At 34.9% G+C, this 22,894-nt stretch overlaps 1 protein-coding gene across 1 annotated transcript in view; it reads right to left on the bottom strand.

Annotated features, from left to right (window-relative positions):
* The window catches only part of ATR (ATR serine/threonine kinase), a 57,433-nt gene that overhangs the window by 16,864 nt on the left and 17,675 nt on the right, over positions 1 to 22,894 (bottom strand). Inside the window, exons 14-34 of the mRNA XM_070944891.1 lie at positions 20,645 to 20,815; positions 18,989 to 19,183; positions 18,412 to 18,597; positions 17,080 to 17,172; positions 15,763 to 15,893; positions 15,462 to 15,605; positions 14,878 to 14,971; positions 13,963 to 14,088; positions 11,937 to 12,143; positions 11,497 to 11,610; positions 10,464 to 10,579; positions 9,641 to 9,761; positions 9,370 to 9,507; positions 7,797 to 8,004; positions 6,645 to 6,823; positions 6,027 to 6,191; positions 4,537 to 4,628; positions 3,922 to 4,013; positions 2,454 to 2,631; positions 1,659 to 1,835; positions 1 to 152 (exon numbers count right to left, since the gene is read on the bottom strand). The exon at positions 1 to 152 is cut by the window's left edge and continues 8 nt beyond it. Of these exons, the coding sequence (XP_070800992.1) occupies positions 1 to 152; positions 1,659 to 1,835; positions 2,454 to 2,631; positions 3,922 to 4,013; positions 4,537 to 4,628; positions 6,027 to 6,191; positions 6,645 to 6,823; positions 7,797 to 8,004; positions 9,370 to 9,507; positions 9,641 to 9,761; positions 10,464 to 10,579; positions 11,497 to 11,610; positions 11,937 to 12,143; positions 13,963 to 14,088; positions 14,878 to 14,971; positions 15,462 to 15,605; positions 15,763 to 15,893; positions 17,080 to 17,172; positions 18,412 to 18,597; positions 18,989 to 19,183; positions 20,645 to 20,815 (3,079 nt within the window). The remainder of the gene's footprint in view (positions 153 to 1,658; positions 1,836 to 2,453; positions 2,632 to 3,921; positions 4,014 to 4,536; positions 4,629 to 6,026; positions 6,192 to 6,644; positions 6,824 to 7,796; positions 8,005 to 9,369; positions 9,508 to 9,640; positions 9,762 to 10,463; positions 10,580 to 11,496; positions 11,611 to 11,936; positions 12,144 to 13,962; positions 14,089 to 14,877; positions 14,972 to 15,461; positions 15,606 to 15,762; positions 15,894 to 17,079; positions 17,173 to 18,411; positions 18,598 to 18,988; positions 19,184 to 20,644; positions 20,816 to 22,894) is intronic.

Below are 22,894 nucleotides of genomic sequence, written 5' to 3'. Positions count from 1 at the left end.
AGAGCCACTTTGCTCTTTCCACATAAAGTTCAGATAACTTGGATTCTCCAGCATTGAGGAGAGCATTATAGGCTGTTTGGTGATGACCAGCTTTACGTGCTACTCTGGCACTTTGGAGCCAACATTCTCCCATTTGCTCATTGGAATCCTCTCTATAGGAATATACATTATCAAAAATATACTGAAACACTTACGACATTCCATGTGTGCCAGAGAATAAATTATACATAGTTACAACTCCTACAGTCTTCAGATATTTTGCATCTATTAGTTTAGGGACGAATTGAAACTAATGATTTAAAGCAGTGGTCCCCAACCCCCGGTCCGCGGACCGGTGCCGGGCCGTGGAGTACCTGGCACCGGGCCGCGCAGCGGCCGGGGGACATGAACGCTGCAGCGCAAAGGCTCCTGGGCCGTGCGCAATGGGCCGTGCGCAAAAGCTCCTGGGCCGTGTCCCCACCCCTGCGCGCGCTCAGCGGGCCGCGGCGATAAAAAGGTTGGGGACCACTGATTTAAAGTAACAACACTACAAAAATTTGACCCCTTTGTAGTTTCCTATATGAGCTATTTATAAGGAATTTTACTTAGCTTGTAATATTATTTATGTTAGTATGACTTTCTGTATACCCTCACTGTGAAAAAAGGACCATAACCTACTAAATTAGAATGTGGATAATATTTTTTATTTTATTTCAACAGGCATTAAGGTGAACTCAATATGCTTGACAATCCAAGCTAGTGTAAATGGTTTTGCACTTCATGTGGTATTTTTCTTTCTTATCACTTTAATTTCACTTTCTTTCAAGCTTCCATTAATATTTGGTAAATGACTGGGTTGTATACTAATAGCTGCCTAGGAATATTCTTCTCTATAATTTTCATGATTTATAAAACAGTATGGTTGCATTCATTGCCATCAGATGAGTGAAATTCTAATAGAACAGAATTCTATTGGAATAGAAAAAGTTCCCAGATGCTGGAAAGGAACAACAAATAAAGTCTTCTGTAACCTGTTCATTTGTTTCAATAGGTATGGTTAGCCATGATGGCAAAGGCCTTTGCTCCCCCCTAGTAAGATGTTCTAATGTTGTTATAATAAAGTATCATAAATACAAAAACTGTGCAGATTCAGCAATATGTAAACACTGGATAGTGCCTCTGCCTCACACATATTTATTATACTATTCCTCTCTTTTATTTATTTTTTGTTGACTTAAAGCAATGTACATATCATATGCTCTTTATTTGGCTTACAATAAATAGCTCAATAACTTAGTATCAAACTGACTTCTAAAGGGACAAATCTGTCCTCTGAAGATTATGTAAATACACCTATAAATTTAACGTATTAAAAATTGTGACCTAAACATATCTTGAAAGCCAATCTTGAAAGCTAATCTATCTAAACCTCCAGTCAGCTATATGCTAGTTTGCTATCTATTATCTAAACTGTCATTCCATAAAATTGTTGCAAAATCAGGATCATGTAACTCTTCTGAGCTCCTTTTAGAAAGTACAATTTTGCTTTTGTTTTGTAAAAGTAATTGGAACTGATACTTCCCTTTATTAACTACACTTTAGTCCATTTTAATTTGTAATTCACATAATAAAAAGAGAAAGACAGGATGGGAGAAAAAAGGTTCCATGGCAGAAATCACCTTTTGACCAGGCCAAGCAGAGCCCGTCTAAATGCCAGGATTGGCTCTTTAGTTCTGTATGAATTTTGTGTCATTTCTAAACGAGCATGCCAGTTCAAAGAATCTTTACCATAGTAATCATCAGGTTTTTGAAGCAGGGATCCAACACTGTGCTCCAGCTCACAAAGCATATGTAACCTATGATTTAAGTATATTTATCTATTAAAAGAGTATTTGGAAAGCTACAGACTTTAGAGATTGCATTATAATTTTGCCATATTGTCATTTCAGTGACTACAAGGATAGTTCATCTTTAGAAAATTATTTTAATGGAAAATGACATTAAAATACCACAATGTTAAAAACCTGATTTAATTCGGATTAAGAAGAACTCATTCTAGCTGGCTAGGTGGGGAAATTCTGGGAGTTGAAGCCCACATGCCTTAAAGTTGCCAAGGATGAGAAACACTGGCCTAGAGAGCCTGAAATTCCCTTGTGAATCTAGTGCTGCCAATCTCTTAAAACTTTTATACAGATTTGCCCAATACAAGGGAATCACAAAATTTCAAATTCACCATTTTTATTTTTATATTTGTTTTATTGGAAATTTGACTTGACACTTTTCTCTGTCCCAGCACTATTTTAAAAAACTCATTGTTGAACTTAAGAAAAAGTCAAAAGAAAGAATGGTTAAGAAAAAATACAATATATTAAAAGTATATTAAAACAGCAAGATAATATTAAGTTTTGGGGGAAATATGCAGAAAAAAATTGAATGTTTATTATTAAACAGCTATTTAAACATATTAAAAATACCTGATAATATATTCATATCCTCGTTGGTAGGAGCCCCTTTCAAAACTTGCTGCTGAAAGAGGAACTATCTGTTCTGCTCGAACAGTTCTCAAAGTTTCATAGAAAGTAGCAGCTTCTTTCTTTTTGGCTGACAGCAGCAACTGTCCAAGCCTAATACTCCATGTATTAGACTTCCCATCTAATTAAAGGAAGGTCAGTGGGAGAACCAAAATTTCATGTTAATATAGTCAACACTTCTGATACACACACACACACACACACACACACACACACACACTTACCAGAATGTTGTAACAGAACCAGTTGTAAACATTCCAGTTCTTATTTAAAATGTCACAAATTATATTAATGTTGGTATTTTAGTTGCCACAGTTATGCCAGAACATTTTTTGAGACTTCCTATAAAAACTTATTAACAAAATGAGCGTAAGATTTCCGTACTGGGCAAGGTGATGAACTAGAAGATGCCAATTTTCCTTCAAGCTCTTAATTTCCATAGTTCTATGATGTGTTAATGTGCTAAATCATTCAATGTTAACAAGATTTTTGAAGTGTGTGTGTGTGTGAGAGAGAGAGAGGGGGGGGGGGGGGGAGGGAGGGAGAGAGAGAGAAACCATTTAGATCATGAGTTGGGATGAATATGGCAGCATCTGACACTGCCAAACAACAATATTTTAATTAAATATAATAAAATATTTTACTTGTTTTTTGAAATGGCTAAGATTTTGGTATGACACACAAGATATTGTAAGGGCATATGACTTCCATATGATTTCAGCATGTTTCCATTTTGGGAGGGAGACCACATTTGGAGCATTGTGCTATTTCCAATTTCACAGTGAACATACAGGAGGCTTAATTTATCAGATCAGACAACTTGGACATCTCTCTTAGGACTGTCTTCATAACTGATGTGGGACCCACTATATGTTTTGACCTAAACTGAGGACATTTCTCCAGATGCTTTCTGCTATTGTGTGCTTGAAGGGGATGGTTGCAAACTACACTTCTACCAAGTAAAGTAAAATAAAAATCCCAAACCTCAAGATGATTTTTTTTAATGAAGATGGGAATGTTAGCTAACTTAAAATATATAAAATCAGTACAAAATCCTTACTATTTTCTCTACTGTATGGTACAGAAATAATAAGGATGCTACTAAATTGATGCTCCTATTGCAATAGACAGTATTTATTAATAAAACAAATCCAATTCAAACAATCTCCTGAAGCCTTCTGAATGTGATCGGAAAAATCTGATGAATTTGGAACAACTGGAAAACTCAGTTGCTCTGTGAGTGAGATGGACAGTCCTTAAATAAAATAAATAAATAAATATGAGAAACAATATTACTGAATTTTGTCCTCATATTGCTTACGGCTGGTATTTTCTATATTCCCTCCAATAATCAAGAGCAAATTAAGATAAAATTCGTATTTAACAAATATCACATCTTTATTCCAACAACCTGCAGCTAAATAATTTTCCAGGGAATCCCACTGTGTCAATTTCCAGGCAGCTTCTACTCTGTAGCTGTTTAATTCAGGTGTCCATTCAGGTCTAGTAAAAGAGAAAGGATGGTTAGATAAAGATATATAATAGAAATAGCACGAGAGCCAGTTTGGTTAATGTACTAGTCCAAAAATCTGTAGACCATTAGTTCTACTCCTGCTTTAGGTGCAGCCACATATTTTCCCAGAAAATCATAATGACAAAAATAGTATGGTTGATCAATTCTCCTTGTTGGTAAAAATAGGTGATGCACCCATACAGTCTGTTTCCTGCCATCTACGATTCTACTCCATTTCTACCTACGTGAATGGCTGAAGAAATTAATAAGGGTGCAGCTAATGAAATTTCTTTTCAAGCAGAATTTGAAGTTATAATGAACTCAATTAGTTATAAATTATTACTGTTACTTTACTTACAATCCGGGCAACTAATGGAAAGGAATTGGAGAAAAGAGTTTCAGTTTCTGGGTAAACCTGGCAGCCAGTCCAGGATTTCTGGAAATGCTTATTCTATCTGCACTAGATTTGTACATATTTCTCATACACAATAAGGCACAAGTGAGTCACTTTACCTTTTAGCAAGTACTCCATTCACTTGAGTGATTACAGTAGAGAATTGACCAAGACCTAACATGGATTTCACCACACCCTGATAATGAATTATCTAGAAGGAAGCAGAATAACAATTATAACTTTTCAGTCCATTATACTCTGTAAGATGCATACAAATTCTGCAACTCATCAAGTCTTATTCACAACCACATACTATAAATTAGTTTAATCCTGAAACCTAACTTTTCTTTTTGTCTTCAAAAAAACCAAAACCCAGCTATGATCATCCATGGACTTTTATTATTGAATGAAAATTTGATCATGTCTCATTCTGATTGTCATCCTAGTGTGGCCTGCTTTACAAAGAATAAGGTGACTCATACCTCAATATCTTACAAGCAAGAAAATGGCACAAGGAAAAAAAAAGAATTTGTCATGTCTTTAATGATATGTCTTTACGTTTTTTTCCCATGTGTCACCAATGTACTATGTACTTCTAAATTCATCTAAAAATGCATAGAATAAGAAAAGAAGGACAGCAAAGATAGCAAGAGATGGGTTGATAGATGTAGCTACTTATATATTAAAAAACAATTACACTTAGGAATAAGAATTTTTTAGAATACAGAATATGTTTTCACTGTTTACCAGAAGGCAAACTATGTCCACAGTCATTTTTCTGACTGGTTATGTATCTCTCTCCTTCCAATACTTTATTCTGTTTTTTATGCTTCCAACACCTGTAGCCTAAGGCAACTGCCTTATATTGCCCAAGTGACTGTTCCTTCTTACTTCTGATATTTTCAGATATTATCTCTGTTAGTCATATCTGTCCAAATTTCATTCTATCTTACAAAGAAATTAAACATTTGAAAACTATCTCATTTCTAGTTGTTCTGTCCCTACTCATATGAACAAAACATTTGGTTCCAGACACCAATTTACTACTTCCCCCCATAATCATTTTATGCCCTTGAATACTTCCTCCATTACAATTTAAGGCCCTGGTGGCTCAGCAGACTAAAAGCATTGTGATTAACACCAGCTGTCTGCAATTACTGTAAGTTCGAATCTCACCAGGCTCAAGGTTGATTCAGTCTTCCATCCTTTCTAAGGTAGGTTAAATGAAGACCCAGTTTATGGGGGCAATAAGCTGACTTTGTATAAATATACAAAAGTATGAAGGCTATTGCTTAACACATTGTAAGCCGCCCTGAGTCTCCGGAGAAGGGTGGCATATAAATCAAATTAAAAAAAATAAAATAAAAAACACAGCCAATCCATTTACAATCTGTTTTAATTTTTAATCAAGCAAAAGCTTCTGCTTGCTGGATTGGGTTTTACACCTTTGCAAAAGAGACACACACCTTGGTTTTTCTAGATCAGAAACTTCCTTGTTGCCATGATTCTCTTGTGGTCAAGGAAGTAACAAATTATATTATATGTCATAAACACTTATAAGAGTTATTTGAAAATAAGCCCAAAATAGAAACAGGTAATTTTTGGTTACCTGTTCTGGTTCTAGCTGAATTGCTCTATCATAGCAAGCAGTGGCATCTCTCAACAACCCAATGCTTTCGTGTTCAAGAATTTGTTCTTTGAGAGATGGCTCAGCCTTCCGTAACGCACTCACTCCTTCTACAGCATCTGGTTCATGCATTGCTGCATAGAGTTTCTTTGAGTAAAGAGAAAAACATTTGCCATTGGATGTTTTGCCAAAAAGTCACATGTGAAATTTAATTAACTATAAGGACATCTTTGTGTTCTATAATTATATTCAAGATTCGTTCTATAATTTTAATGTATTGCTAACGTTAGGAAACATTTCATTTTTCTTTTGTTTTTGCTCTGAATAAATTAATAGTACTGAAAACACTTTCCTTTCCCCAATCATATCTGACCTAAGAAATCCGATCTCAACATTTTTCTTTCAAAACACCTTACATAAAATTATATATACATCTAATTTTAAGTTTTTATTTTATGAAATGAGGACATTATTAGGGGAGGGGGGAGAAGAAATAGCAACTTTGGTATCCAATTAAAGCCCTAGTATAATAAAATGGGGGAAATGACACAATATAACATAGAAATTGCATTTCATTCTATTATAAAACAAGTATTAAACCTGAAGAAAACCAAGATGCTTTTGAATGTCTTGTTTCTTTTCTATGATGAAAGATTCAAAGTGCATTACAGCTCTGGTGTAAGCTTTGGAGTGAAAAGAAGCCACAGCCAATGTGTCCTGGGGTATGAGGTCAAGAAAGCGAGCTACGTTTTGATATTCTTCATATTCTTCTTTTGATGCTATAAATAAAGAGTTTTAAAAGGGCACATTAAACTTCATCTTTCAAAATGCCAATCTTAAGTGCTGTAAGAATGAAGTATGTAAAGTATCACATAAAACAGATCACTCATTACAGTTGGCATCAGAAACCAAAGGCAGGACTTTTTCAACTAAAACAGCTTCCCACTAGCATCCTCCCTCCACCACAATATTCACAAGAAAGTGGATCTGCATGAGTCTCATAAAATATATTTTTTTCTCAAGGTTCTTCCTGAAATTTTAATTCATCTTCTAATCAATGCTTAAATTTTGGTCTGTCTGTATGCGGACTGCAGCAAACATTTTAAAAGGTGCTTTATAAAGACATTACAAAACTTATCTTTGAGATGTTATAGTTAATGTGTCGTTGCAAAGATATGGCTAGCACATGGGTGTCCAACCTTTTGGCTTGTGTGGGTCGCACTGAGAGACAAGGAATTGTCTTGGGTCGCATATAAAACATATAATATAGTTAATATATATAAATCACATAATAATGTTGAAAGTTTATGATCTTGTGCGGCTGCAATACTAGTTGTCTAGGGCTGCATGTGGCCCATAGGCCGCAGGTTGGACTAGGGTCTGTGTGCAATGCATATAATATAGTGGTGCTTTGCGGATGTTTATAAAAATTTTAATATTTATTGAACATTTTGTCATTCTGTTAAATCAGTATTGAGCAAATAAATCCTTTCTTCTACTTTCATCAGGTGGTGAGATAAAATTCTTTATCAAAGGTATGGCTACATGAGTTTGGAATAACTGAGAATGTTGGGAATTTTTTACATTTACTTATAAAAGCAATTCTTGTTTAAAATATTTTTCTTCCTTATTAAAGCTTCAATACATTCTGTATTTTTTCTGCTTCTGGCCAAATAATGAAGTTCTTTCAAAGGCGATTAAATATAGTTACAAATCAAAGGTAATTCAACTGAAGCAAAGGAGAATACCAACCTGATAATTCCGTAAGGTCTTTATTTGACTTGCCAGCAGCTTTTTCTACACTCAATTTTTGAAATTTATACCTAGCCCAGTGTGTTAAATGGTCAAGCATAGAAAACACTGTCTGGGTGCTTAAATGACTTAGATCAGATGCACTGTCTTCACATCGTCTTGTGCAGGTGTCATCATTTTTCAAAACAGCCATGATTTCTGCATAAACCTAGACAGCATGATATTTTAAAATTTCTTGGAATTTAGATTATTATTCAAGCTGGTTCAAACTAGAAAAAGAGCTAGTTAGCACCATGAGAAACTTAATGTGAAACACTTCCCTGCAGTTCCATAAATATAAAAAGATAAATATTTTTTAAAAAGACAAACATCAAAGCTTATTCAGTGTTTCATGACTATTCTGTGCATTTCCACCTAATTCAAGCATTAATCAATATGAACCATCCTTACTTGGAGCCCCCAGTGTGCTTTCCAGTTTTTTAGGAGACCTCAGAATATAACCATAAAAAAAATTCCAGACTTTAAAGCAAGAGTGGATAACCCACTCCATCTAAACCAAACTCCAAGTTTTTGCAAGACTTGGAACCCTCTAAGGTTGTATAGCCATAGCCAATATTCAATGGCAAATCACTGAATTTTGGCTGTCTATTGTTTTGCTTTTAACAAATAACTGATAAGTCTCTGGTAACTCTTTACCTCACTAAAACAAAAAATGCAAATTAGCAGATATTTCAGTCCTGTCCAAACTAATTGTGATATAATCCTATCAATAAGCATATACTTAAAAAAAAAAACCCAGAGTAACAAACGAAACAGTATTTGTTCACAATACTTTTCTGCTGTTGCAAGACACTTTATTAATGCAATGAGTATCACATTAAATAACATTATGATTTATTGTTATGTATGAATTTGGAAATATGTCTGGTTCAGAAATGAGAAGGAAATTTTGAAGTATTGTTCAGAATACTTCATACTGATTCAAGTATAATGGTATGCTGACAATAGTTACCAGGGCAAAGTTATCCTACTTTCAGTCTAGCAGTCAAGTCCTTGACTTACGACTACAACAGAGCCCAAAATTTCTGTTGCTAAGTAAGGCAGTTGTTAAGCGAATCACTGTAGTTATTAAATGAATCACGCAATCATTAAGCAAATATAGCTTCCCCCATTCACTTTGCTTGTTGGAAGCCGGCTGGGAAAGTTACAAATGGTGATCACATGACAGCAGGATAGTGGTACTGTCATAAATACATGCCAGTTGCTAAGTGCCCACATTTTAATTATGTGACCATGGAGATGCTGCAAGTCTTAAAAGTGTGAAAACTGGTCATACTGTGTCACTTTTTTTCAGTGCTATTGTATCTTCAAATGGCCACTAAATGGGTGGTTATAAGTCAAGGATTACATGTAATACTCTCTAACTTTTTCTTTGCAATAATATCTCCAATATATGATGATCTGAACATAGAATTAAGGTGAACAATTTAGAGATATATTGGGTTGATATAATAGCCAATGAGTGCAGTTGCAATGCCTCTTTAATAGGGGATCCAAGTCAAGGGATTCTCACCTCTTGTTGATCTTCCTGACTGCATCCCAAAAGGACGTACACAAGAATGTGAGGAAGAAGATAGACAGTCACTTTAAAGTCATTCTTCATAATTATACTGCAGCAATTAAAAACCTTACTGGCAAGATCATGTCGCACCTGGAACAAAGGTAACAGTTTGAATGTAAAATTTTGAGAGGAAAATGTGTTAAGGCTGGCATAGCTGATGAAAGTTGACAGAGAATAATTTTTATAGAGAGCATCTAACTTAATTATTGGTTATTGTTCCTACCTTTGTTGTTAGATAGCCAGCCCAGCTTGCTGACCATTCTGCAAAGTTTTTGCCTAATTTGCTTAAGTAAATCGGCGTCTTCATTTTAGACCAATTTATAGCCTTTTGATAACTCTTGTATCTGTAAATGGAATTTCCAAAATTTGTTAAATCACATTATTTTAAGGACAATCAACCAACATTCTAGCATCACTACTTGAATTTAAACTATTCTTATTGTTAGAAAAACTTCTCTAACACTCCACTGAAATCTGCATTCCTCTAACTAGTCCGCTTGCACCTGAATGTGATTCAAGACAGGTTTTGAAGTCTCTCATGGGGTATACTTTGTGTAATATTGAATATCAATTTAGTTATCTCTTAACAAAGTTAACCATTCTGATTTTTCTCATACTTTTATATACAATGTGGCTTTGAGTTTTGATCATCCTTGCTGTTTTCTCTGAACTTGTTTTAGTTTATTAGATTTATTCTTGAAATTACAGCAGCTGAAACTGCTCACCGATGTGCTATTAAGCTATTTAAATGACTGAACACAATATGTGAACCAATTTATGTAAAACAGAAAAATGTATGGGTTATGTAACTTTTCTTAATTATATAATTCTACTTAAAATTAGTACAAAAATTATACATATCTAATATTTACACAATATATAATTTGTATAAACTCATATTAGGAATTGTCTGCTAGCTTATTCAACTGTGTAATTCAGATGTGATGTACAATTTTGCTTAAGTAGAAAGTAGAGAAAGGCTATATTTAAAACTACCTTGATTTTTTAAAAATTTGAAGTAAAAAAACTAAATTTATTTTTCATACCGGGTTTTTAAATGAGGTTCCAATATTTCCTGAATATGTTCTGGAAACATTTTCCAAAGTGCTGCGCCTGCTTCAACAGTAGACATCTCACTAAGGTTATATATAGATAGCAGTTCCTTAAAAAACAAAATTAAGAATCCACATTTAATTATTTTTAAGAATTATAAAAATGAAAAATTCCATTGCTGATTAATAACCGACTGAAAAGTCTCTTTTGAGTCAAACTTGACACATGTTAATTACTATATAAACACATATGCAATTTTCTTACCAGGAAATGGTTAAGAAAATGGTTTCTTTTTTCCAGGATATATTCTTGACTCCTTTGTCCACCCTAATCCTGGAATTCCCTGCTGATCTTTCACTCAAGCCAATCTTGCTTAATGTTCTAAATAGCCAAAGTTGGTTAGATCTGCTACCTGTTGAGGCTTATTAGCCAATGAAAAGGTTCCAACCAAATTCTGACTCTATTGGCAAGGCAAAGCTCCAAAAATCTATAATTACCAAGATCAAACAACAATCTATGACTATATCTTACTAAGAAAATTATGCTTCAAAATGGTTTGTTTGTCCATAAGAAAGAACAATAGGCAACAGACTTGGGAGTTCTTTGGTTTTTGAATGAATAACTAAGAAGCAGCAGTACCATTCTTTAGAATCCTGGTTTACTGTGACCATATTCTGACACCATGGTACTGAATAGCAATAGCCCTTAGACTTATATACTGCTTCATAGTGCTTTTACAACCCTCTCTAAGTGGTTTACAGAGTCAGCATATGGCCCGCAACAATCTGGGTCCTCATTTTACCCACCTCTGATGGATGGAAGGCTGAGTCAATCTTGAACAGGTGAGATTCGATCTGCTGAACTGCAGCTGGCAGTCAGCTGAAGTAGCCTGCAGTACTGCACTCTAACCACTGCGCCACTTTGTGCACATCACAAATTCAGAAAACTGAATTTGTTTTTTTAATTTTTAAATGTTATTTAATAAGTAATAAATTAACAGAATACTAGGAAAGGAAATATCCTCACCTGAATAGCATATGAAGCAGAATCTTGAGCTCGGACATTGTCAGCATAAGCAAGGAATGCTCTTGTCAATTCCATGAGTAATCCATATGCAAAATTTGAATCTTCTACACCCGCCTCAAAGCAAATGTCTTATGTTAATATTCTCATTCTCATTATCCAGGTCAAAATGTCATTATAAATTAAAATAAAATGTGTTGGAACTCCCAATAATAATGTTGCACAAATGATTTTCAGCAAAAAAAAAACTATACTTGTTCAGTGATCAGGACTAAATGAAAATCAGAACAATCGCTCTAGCATTCTTGTGTCACATGGATGCTTAAACAGTAAGGGTGCACTGAAACAAGTAAATTATATACAACTACAGATTTTATCATTTTTTTCTTATATAAAATACCACACCTACCAGCATTAAAAATGTCAATGTTAGGATTACTTACCACAAACAGAAGTCCTTTTCCTTGGTTGTCACTTGTTGAGAAATCCAATCTGCCTGGATCTATAGCTCCCAATTCTCCTAAACACTCCCCAGAGAGTAACCGTACATGAGAATTCACATCCTGACAGCCAATCAGGAGGACTGTCACCAGTCGAGAAACAACTGGCTCAACAGTTTCACTATCCGTTGAATATTTTATCAGAGTTTCCTAGGAAAAACAAAGAAAAAAAGAGTTAATAAATTATGTCCACAAACATCTGTTGGCTTTCATTGAATTACCATTCTTTTGTCATTCTTTCAAACGATACAGCATTAAAAAAAAATAATATGAAATGTAGGAATGAAATAGAACAGTCTATTTAGGAGCATACTATAAAGTAGCCTTGGAGGAAGTAAGGAAGACCTATTTGTAAAATGTTGCTTTGCTGAAAAAAACCTTGCATTCTTTCTTGCAAACTATTTTCTTATCCAAGCATACTACAGAAACTTTTTTATCAGAGTGAACTACTCAATGACAAGATTTTTATTTCGTGGCATTTATTTATTCAGAAGGCATCCTTTTCCCTACACCCTGAAATGACAGAATTTATTTTATCTTTGCTTTGCTTTTGTTAAACTGGTTGACTCTAAGATGCTGTAAAAAATGAACATGGAACTATTCCCATCTCCAAAAGAATTTGATTGACAGGGTCTCTTCTCTAGGATTTTAGATGGATTGATGCTTTTTTCATTGTTTCTGCCAATATTTTTAATTTAAAATGCCAAGTATCCTTCTGCATGTGATGCATGACTCTGCCCCTGAAATATGGTCTCTGTCTCATACAGTTTCACCATCATGCACCAAATTCACCTCTCCCTTCCATGACACTTTTCCCCCCTGTCTTTAGCAAACAATACTAATCACGCAAAGAAATACGTTGTATCTTGTCACTATTCCAAGATAGGAATCTATGTCTCTTGATAATCTGGACCATTTCAAATCCCTCATCACTGACTGCTGGCACTGAACGCTAGAATTGGAAACCAACAACTGGCAAATTGAAATTCTCAAATCATTTTCTAAGACACTGAAAAAGGAAAAGAGAGGAAATAAGAACGTAAGAGCTTTATACATTTAACCTCAATGGAACACAGTTTTAGGTAGAAATTGGGAAAACATATAGATATGATTTCAAGACTATATGAATCAGTGATGTTGTACTTTGGTCATTATTAGGTTAAGATCCTCAGGATCTCCTTTTTTCAGAAATGCTGGCAAAAGAGTAACAATAAATTAAGTGTAAGAAGATGGAGACAAATGCTTTAAAACTTTTGTAACATAGAAGTACCTCTATTTTAATTAAGTAAGAATCAAGAATTAAAATGGAAGAAATGCAATTTAGCTGTTTCAGATCAAGGGATAAAAATATTTTGTGTTTATACAAACAGTAATAGACTCATTAATTTTGCTGTTAATTATAAGAAAAAAGATCACAGCAAAACTTATGAGATTTCTTCTTCCATGTCTACATCAAACTTTAAACTGCCAGAATGAAATTACCTATTTGGCTTTGTTGTTGGGCAAAAATAAGTCATTATCAATACCTGTTTTTGGTAGTGAGAACTAATGAGATGTAGAAATTATTAAGTTTATTTATATCCATAAAACTGTTTTGGGATATAGGTACTCCTCACTTAACAACTGCAATTGTGAACACCAAGTCTACTGTTAAGTGAAACATTTTATGACCATGACTTATGATTTACTGTCATTTGACACTGCTTGTTAGAATCTGGCTGTGAGGATTGCAAATGATGCTTACATGACTGCAGGAATGCTACAACAGCCATATTTTTGAAAACTGGGTGTAAACCTACTTTTTCAACGCATAATTTTGAATAGTCTGTCAATGAGACTATACTAGATTATATTGATGCACATAACTATATGTATGTTTGTCAAAAGCAGAGCTAACTTCAGGAAGCTTACTAGGAGTTAAGTGAATATAATACTTCAGCCTGATTTTGAGTTCCACAACTTTACATACTTGGTTTTTATATAATGTTTCCTTTAGACTGGTGAGAGCATGGATCCGAACATCGACATTTTCATGTTGGATGGCTTTCATGGAGAGCTGTAACACTGTCTGCAAGTCTGTGCTCCTAGAAGTTTCCTGCATGGAAAAGATGTTTGCAGCTTTAAATTCTTTATTTTGCGAGGTACATATATCAAAATATATTTGCATTTATAGGAAAATGCTAACACACAACTTGCAAATTTAGAGGATGTTTAAAAAGTGAACAGGTTGTATTGTGCTTAATTTGGCTAAACAGTACTTCAGAACATATGAACATGCAGCACTTCAAACTAAACTGTATTTCTTCAGGTTCATAAAACAGCTAGAGAAGATGGCTGTGTCATTCTGCAAAAGGGCATGGCTGCTTTAAGGACTTACAGGCAGATGATACATTTACATTCCCACATGCCCAAAGTAATTTTTGCCTCTAATCTAAAGCACTACACAGCCTTAATATTTATACAAGTACTTAATACAAGGAATCAAGGAATCTACTGAATTAAAACAATTAAACCATTTATTGGTGAGCTTTCTAACTTATATATTTCTTAGGAATTTAAAGCAGCTTAATTAATATGCCATCAATGTCAGCTTATAGCAACCACATAGAGATAAGGCAGTTTACCTTTTTCCTTTTCTTGGACAAAAGAACAAAAGACTAAATAAAAGATATATGGACTTTAATGCATTCAGGACATAAACGATAACTGTAAGGTGGTTTTCCATTTAATAATTGTTAATGACAAGAATTAATTAAATGCAGATAGGGCAAATACCCGAGTTACTAAATGACATGCTGGAGAGTTTTTGTTCTATCAGTATCAAAGGTCCAGTAATTCATGTTATTTTCAAAGATTTGTATTCAAAATATAGAAAAAGTAATACCTTTCTATATTCCTGAAGAACTTTTTGGATTTCTTTCAATTCTGGATGATCAGGTAAAAAATAAATTTCATGTAAGAAGTCTTGGACTGCATCCCTAACCAATAAAACAAAATAATAAATACTGTTAAATAAAATAAAACACATTTTCAAAGCATGCACAATATATTTAAATATGCATACATTGGAATTGGTCAAGAATACACTTTAATTTTGTGAAAGTTAAAGCTTGGGTTTTCAGACAGTCTGCCTTTATTCAAACCCATAGCAATGTGTGGTTTATTAACGAATACTATTATATAATACACACATTCTCAGAAAATAACAATCTTCTCTTTTCCTCTCTCAACTGAGGGAGATATGATTTACAAAAGAAACATTAAAAGAAAAAGGAAGAAACTGCTACTACAAAAAACATACATTGTTGATTGCAAATTTTCCATTTTGGGGGGATTTATGATATATTGTTAATGGCATTTGAAACTGAAGAAAGGACGATTTTGCAGTATTACTTATTACATTTATATCTTGAGAAGCTTTTGTATAATCCCAGAAAGACAGTTATACACTTAAAAATACTTTGTTACCTGTTCTCAACTATAAGAAAATGGAAGATTGCTGCTGTTTCTTTTTGTTGAATATGTATGAGGGGCAAGAGAGCTACTATCACATGACTCAAGAGAGACCCAAGATGACTTTGATCCAAGCATCGTACAAAGCAATCCCAAGCCCTAAAACATAAAAGCAATATAGCATATACAGTATTGTTCTATATTTTTCAGCAATTAGACATTTCAAAATCAGCCATTAATTCAGGTGTACCACAATAATTTTTTAATTTTATATATAAGAAGAGACAGTAATAAATCAGGATTTTAGTAGTCTTACTTGCAACACAGTTGTGGGAAATCTTCTTTATATCTCAGCCCTGTCCTTAGTGTTGTCATCATCTTCACTCTCACTGCAGTTATATGTTTAGGGCCCATAAGATTCATTAAAGCCATCAAACTGTTTAAAGCCTACAGTTGAGAAAATTCGGGGTTCAGTTAAGGTGCTAATAATGACTATAAAGCCCTATATGGATAGGGACTACATTATTTGAGGGATTGTCACTCCCTGGTTACATCTACCCACTTCATCAAGTCTAGAAGGAGAGGCATGCTATAGGTCACGACTACAAAAGAGCATCATCTATATCTGAAGCCAGGAAAAGAAACTTTTCTGCCATGATGCCTGCCCTTTGAAACATCATTCCCCCAGAGCGTAGATTGGGTCTGATCCTGCTGGCCTGAAGACATGAATTTGCCATCACAAATGACCATGGGCTTCTAAAATGACCATGTTAGATATGAAATAATGATTGACTTAGCTACTGATTATAATTTTGTTTTAAAACAGTTTTATTTATGATTTTATTATAACCCATATCTGGGTGTTGTTTTAACTGTTGTGAGCTGCTCCGAGTCACTAAGGTGAGATGGATTGCTATAGAAATTGAACTAATTAATTAAATTTTAAAAATTACAAGTTAACAGTCCTTTAAGCAAAACAACAGGATTGGGATGTCCAGACTAGCTATGGAAAACATAGCACTGCTTCCCCCACCACCCCCAATGTCATGATCCATAAGGGAATTATTTTTTTTTTCCTCCAGCTTCTCCCTATAAATTCAAGCTGGTCCTTTACACACAGTCAAGCATTTTAACTATTTTAACCAGACTTTAATTTTTACCAAGATTATATATGCTTTTCGTGCACCAGTAGTGGGTTGCTACCGGTTCACCCCGGTTCGGGTGAACCAGTAATAGTGGCGGTGGGAAGCTCCGCCCACCCACCCACACGTCATCAAATACCCTCAAGTGCGCAAGGAAACCGGTAGCAAAGGTAAGTGAAACCCACCACTAGCGTGCACTAGAGGTTGGGTTCATAGGCAGTGTATCTATCAGTTACTTAGGACTCCCTTTTATAAAAATAATCAGAAATTATGAATATACACACAAGCAAGTTGTTTTTATATTACTAAAAGCAAATAAAATTGCAAAAATTAAAAAAAACAACTTTAGGGTTTGTCCCAATCTCATTAATATTAACAAGAGCAGCTAAAAAGTAAATACTATCTTCAAGTATTCCCTCACAAATATTTCATTGCTAACTAAGAAAAAAACCCGTCATGTCTATTTTGTTTTCAACAAAGGATTTACTCACCATTTTCTTATCTTCAATTCCAATACTAGAGCTCAACAATTGCATGTTGAAAAAGGCCAAAATGCCTAGCAATTTTGGTTGTAAATAATCAGCCTAAATAGTGATAAAACATATTCTGATATATTAAAATATTTAAAGATACAGGTCTAATAATATCTGGCAACATACTTTACATTTAGTCTAAACCATAAAATGTGGTAAAATATTCCCATTTCCTTTCAGTCTCATCCTGACTGATGATAAAAAAAAAATCAATTCTCATGATTTACAGTGTATATCTTGAATGGTATTTTTCAGGTACACTGGCCATCAGGAGACACCATCTAACTGAAAAATACTGTACAGGATATATGCTGTGTAAAAATAGAGAAATTCCTCCTCCCTCTCCAAGAAGAAACATGGAAGTCAGGTAAAATACTAAGCTAATTTATCTCTCTGCTCCAAGGGCTTAAAAGGTGGTGAGCTGAATGTACAATTCCAACAGAGTTTCTAGAAGTGCTGGTCTAGGTTTATCAAAAGGTAATGCTTGCAAAAACATAATCAGGCCACATTCAGAACAAATTGCAGGTCATCCTTGTTTGACTGCCTCATTTAGTGTCCATTTATAAGTTACAACAGTCATGAAGCAACTGCTTCACTTAACAATTGAGCTGCTGATCCCAATTGTGACTAATAAATAATAACATCTATTTCCTATCTGAATAGTCGTGCATCACATTGCCACATACATGACCACATCACTCATAACTTTAATTCATGAAAGTCATCTCTCCTTTTTTAAATATAACTGAAAGGTTTTTTTTTTAAAGTATAAATCAATACAAACTAAATTGTTAAGTGAAGAAGGGGGAAAAAACAGAAAGGAAGAAATAAAAGAGAAATCTAAAGTGTAAAAAAAGACATAAGAAAAATACAAAAGAAAAAGAAGTGGTTTCTTATCTTCTTTAGATCAGTTATAAGTATAGATTTATCTCTTTTCTCTAAAGTTATATTATGATTCTTCTTTTTATAGTCTACCTGATCTAATCATAAACACCATAAATCCATTTTTTTCTGTTTTATACAAAAAAGATCGTGGGGCTTGAAAGACACCTCTCCTAAAATATTGAACAAAAGCAATGCATCATAGTAATAAGATATAAATAGTTAACTGGGTTACAAATGTTTATAACATATATGCATCAATATCTGTTAGTCAGAAAGAGTGCTACTAGACTCCTGATTTATTAGCCACCATAGATTAACATGGCTCTCCTCCTACAAAGGTTACAAGAGCTATTCCTTTCTCTCTTAATAGGGCAGAAGAACCTACAAATTGGTATGGCTACTTACCATTTGCTCAGGAGATGTGATGTCCTTTGAACCTTGATATGGGTCATCATTCAAAGCAAATGAAGCTAGAATTGATAATCCATTGAAGACCTGCTGATAATGCTCCCCTAATCGGAGCAATAATTCATTATGCAATCCCTGAAAATCCTGTCTCAGCAAACTTCCCAATTCTATCTCTGTTTCATTCTATAAAACACCATGGAAAAAACGTATTGGCTTGAAAATTATACAAGCATGTGCACAACATAAAAATATTACAGTACAAGTACTGCAAATACAGGTGAGCCACTAATTTGCTAAATGAAAACTAAAGGGGGAAATAAATGTTTATAATATCCTTCAATGTAAATTAGTTTTTGTTCTGCAACCAAAAAAAAAAAGGGACATACAATTAAAGCTTGGTTCGTCCCTTGAAGATTAAATTTATTTCAAAGAGGATCTAAGAATAACTTAGAAGTACCCAAGAGGTTTAATGTGATTGCAGCGAGGCTCCATGACATTTATTCAATTTTCAATGCATTCCAAAACACGATCACTCTTACTGTTCTGAACTTTCTTCTATAAAATTTAACCTTACCTTAAGATAATGAAGTGCTCTCTCCAGCTCATCCTTACTACAGAAGCAAACTAAATGAGAGAAGATGTACTTGAAATTGTTAATGAGGATCTCTCTACGGTTTACATTTAGTTGTTTTGCTATCATTCGGATAAGTACAGAGGCTGCAGGACTAGCCTTGGCCGCAAGGTCAGGCAAAAGCACTTGGAGAATCCGCTGGAAATATAAAAAGATGGCTGTTTTTGGAATGTTATACCTTCATGTAAGTAAATGTACACATGTAGTTTCACTCTTCCTAATTCAAAATGACAATGCTAAATCATTTTAACCCAGAGTACTCTACACATGTTGCATAGCGCAAATCCCATCATCTCTAGCCAACATGACCAATGAAAGTCACAATACTGAGGGCTGAATTTTGTGTGTGCATGCCTTCATATCTGTCTTGATTCTTGGCAACTGCCTGGACAAGTCCCTGAAGTTTTATTGGCAAGACTTCCAGATGTATTTTGTGGCTACCTTCTTCCTAAAGCTGATAGTGTGTGACTGGCCTAAAGTTACCCAACTGGTTTTATGCCTAAAGTGGGCCTGGAACTCACACCTTCCCAGTTTCCACTGTGGATCCTTAACCACTACAACAAATTGATTCTCCAGTTAGAGGAAACCAAGTTGAAAAGGTCACTCTAATTTAGGCAACTATTTATCAGCAGCGGAGAAAATCCTCAATACTTAGTATTTTAAAATCCATGTGCATTGTCATTCCCAATTAGACTACATGATTCTGCCCTAACCCAACATTTTTCATTTTCTATGCTCCACTGAGATACGGTATTTATGATTAAGGATATTACTGATTAAGATTCACTTAATGAGAAAGGAGCAGCTTCCCTATATTTGCCATGACAAACTATAAAAGCATTTGGCTGTTCATTACTCGCATAAAAAGAAACTCACTATGAACATGTCCTATTGTTTTCTTTGTATCTATTTGTATATGTGTATTAGTTTTATATATATTTTTATAATGAAATGATTAATCAATAAATTTCTATTCTATTCCATTCCATCCCATCCGATCCATCCAATCCACAAAGGAAACAGATGTGGTGTCATAGTTAATACAGTGTACAAGGGCAAGGAGACTGAGGCCATGGAAGCTCATTAGATGACCAATTGTCGATTGTCCCCTCAGGCCAACCTACCTCAGAGGACTGTTGTTGTAAAAGAAAATAAACTATGCTCATGTGCAAGTGTTTATGAAATAAAAATGCTAAGTATAAATGAAATGAACTAAGTATGTCCCTGGTTCCTTGTTATTTCCTTAACTGTTTTCATCCTGTCTTAAATTCCAGAAGTGAGTAAAGACACTGAAAAGAGGGCTTTAAGTAATGAAGCAAAGTGAGATTAAGGCAGGTGAAAGTTTACCCTCCATCTTGGGCATAAGCTACGACTGAAAGAATCCTTCATAAAACATATGTACTTTCAAGCAAAAACTTCCCTGCATAAATCTGGGAGGAGGTCAAAGGAGGAGGCCACAGGAAAACTTGACCTGAATTAGAATGGCTAACAGAAAAGAATACAAGAGACACAATTCAGGAATTTCACCTTGCTTAATTCCCCCCACCCCCCCAAGATGAACCAATATAGAAATCTAATAAATCTTAAATTGCTACTTACACTAAGAAAACGATTAAGGTCTGGAAAATCAAAAACATTAGCAATTTCAGATAACATGTCCAGAACCATGTCTCTTTGATGAACAATCTCTTGCTTCTGCATTTCACTGCTTTGCCGGGGAGTGTTTGCAAGCAGGGCCATCTGAGTGGAGTGTAGAGATTCTGCTAAAAACTAAACAATAAGAAATGCATTTATTCTTATTTCAGTCAGTTGAAAACAAGCAATGTTAATTAGGAATAATATGTCAATGGATCATTCCATCAATTTTAGAACCATTTCAACAAATTCTCTCCCAATCAAAACAATGTGCATTTAACAGCCCCACCCCCAAGCCTCACACTGATAGTATAAGCATACGAAGTGTTTAACATACTTGAATTTAATACTGTTTTGGATGAGAGTAAGAATAATTTTACTCTATAAAAATGTAAGAGCTTCTTCTGAAACAAGCAAATATGTACATAGACATAGTGTGTACAAATCAGAAGCTTACAAGTAAATATGAACAAAAGAGCACGCACCCATTCTTGCTCCATAGAAGTTGTATCAGATACTTGAAACAATTATATCCCCCTGTAATTCTAACTATCATTTAAGCCATCTAAAAGAGTTGCTATCATCTTATCTCAGGGCAGCATTGCCTTTCATTCTAAAACTTCCACAACTGAGCTTCAATTAATGACCCTGATTCTATTATGAAGGTTACAAAATTCCTCTGCTTATTCCAGATGATCACATTGTCCTACTTGCTTTCTTTCCAAACGAAAAGAGAGAAGTGTTTTCAATAACTTCATATTTTTAGTTCCCTGTTTCTCTAGCTTTCTCAGCTCTTAATATCCTGCCCTAAGTGAAAATTATATTTAGTATTCCAAGTTTGGTAATGCTATTCGCTTTTTATTTGCTGTCAACTTCTTTTTTGCAGCTATATAATGGCCCAAATACCACAGGGCAATCTATCATACCTCAAAATCCCTTACATATTTAGTCAGTTATCACTAGTTCAAAATACACAAATGAATGGGAAAGTTAGGACACTTTTACCGCAATGCATCACACTTGCTTACACAGAGCCACATTTGCCGTTTTAATGCTCATACCTGTTAAGTTTAATACAGGTACTGTTTGCCTTATCATTTGTTCAAATACAGTTCAAAGCTACAACAGCCTTGGAAAAGGTAAATTATAATCTGTATTTGCGCTTACAACTGTTGCACCATCTGTAAGTCACATGAGCAAAATTTGGGTGCTTGGCAACGAGCTTGCATTTACAACCAGTTGCAGCATCCTATGATTATCTGACACAAAAAAGATCCATGGGAAAGCTGGATTCGCTTAAACATATGATTTGCTTAACAACCACAATGATTTGCTTAACGACTGCCATAAAAATTTGTCACAAAATGGGACCTGATTCAACCCCAATGATTTACAATGAAAATTCCAGTCCCAATTGCAATTGTAAATTGCAATTGCCTACCTATATCAGTAAGTGGATCAAGAGAAAGCCCAACTGTTTCTTGTCCTACCATGTTTCTCCAAAGACAACCTACCTTGAAAAGAAGCCCTATCATGTTTTTGAGCACATGCGATCAAATTAAGCCCCACCTACAAAATTAGCCCTAATTAAGTCCCCTCCCACCCCAAGGTGCAGGGACACAGGTAAAAAATAAGCTAGGATGGGGATGGGGGAGGGGGGTGGAGCTGCCCTACCTACCAGGCCTTGCACATTCCAACACCTGTCTCACCTTCATCTGCGGCCATTTGCCGCCACTCGCATGCATTGCCCTGGTTTCCATTTTGACTTCAGATGCATCTGTTAACTGCTGCATCTGATAACAGAAGTCCGGATCGATCTGGAGCTGTTATCTGCTGCAGATGCCTTCCGGAAGGCATCTGAAGGCGAAACAGAGGCCGGGGTGATGCGTGCGAGTGGCGGCAAGTGCCGCAGAAGAAGTGGGCCAGCAGCAGGCTCCTGCTGTGCGGGGCTGTTGGTGCCACTGCTGCAAGGTGAGCCAATAATTAGAACCCTCCAAAAAGAAAGCCAACCATTTTTTCGAGGGTCAAAAGAAAATAAGACCCAGCCTTCTTTTTGGAGAAACATGGTATATCCACTGATAAATATTAATAGTCTGTGAGTAAATGTGGGAAAATAAGTAATGGATACTGTTCACTTATAACGATTGTAGTGTCCCATGATCATGTGATCACCATTTGCAAACTTCTCTGCCAACTTCCCACCAGCAAAAACAA

Source organism: Pituophis catenifer, unplaced genomic scaffold (genome assembly GCF_029215685.1).
Source record: "Pituophis catenifer annectens isolate HBS135680 unplaced genomic scaffold, rPitCat1.0.hap2 SCAF_6, whole genome shotgun sequence".
NCBI classification, from domain to species: domain Eukaryota; kingdom Metazoa; phylum Chordata; class Lepidosauria; order Squamata; family Colubridae; genus Pituophis; species Pituophis catenifer.
The sequence above is the reverse complement of the archived record's forward strand: the minus strand, read 5'-3'. Positions and strand labels throughout refer to the sequence as shown.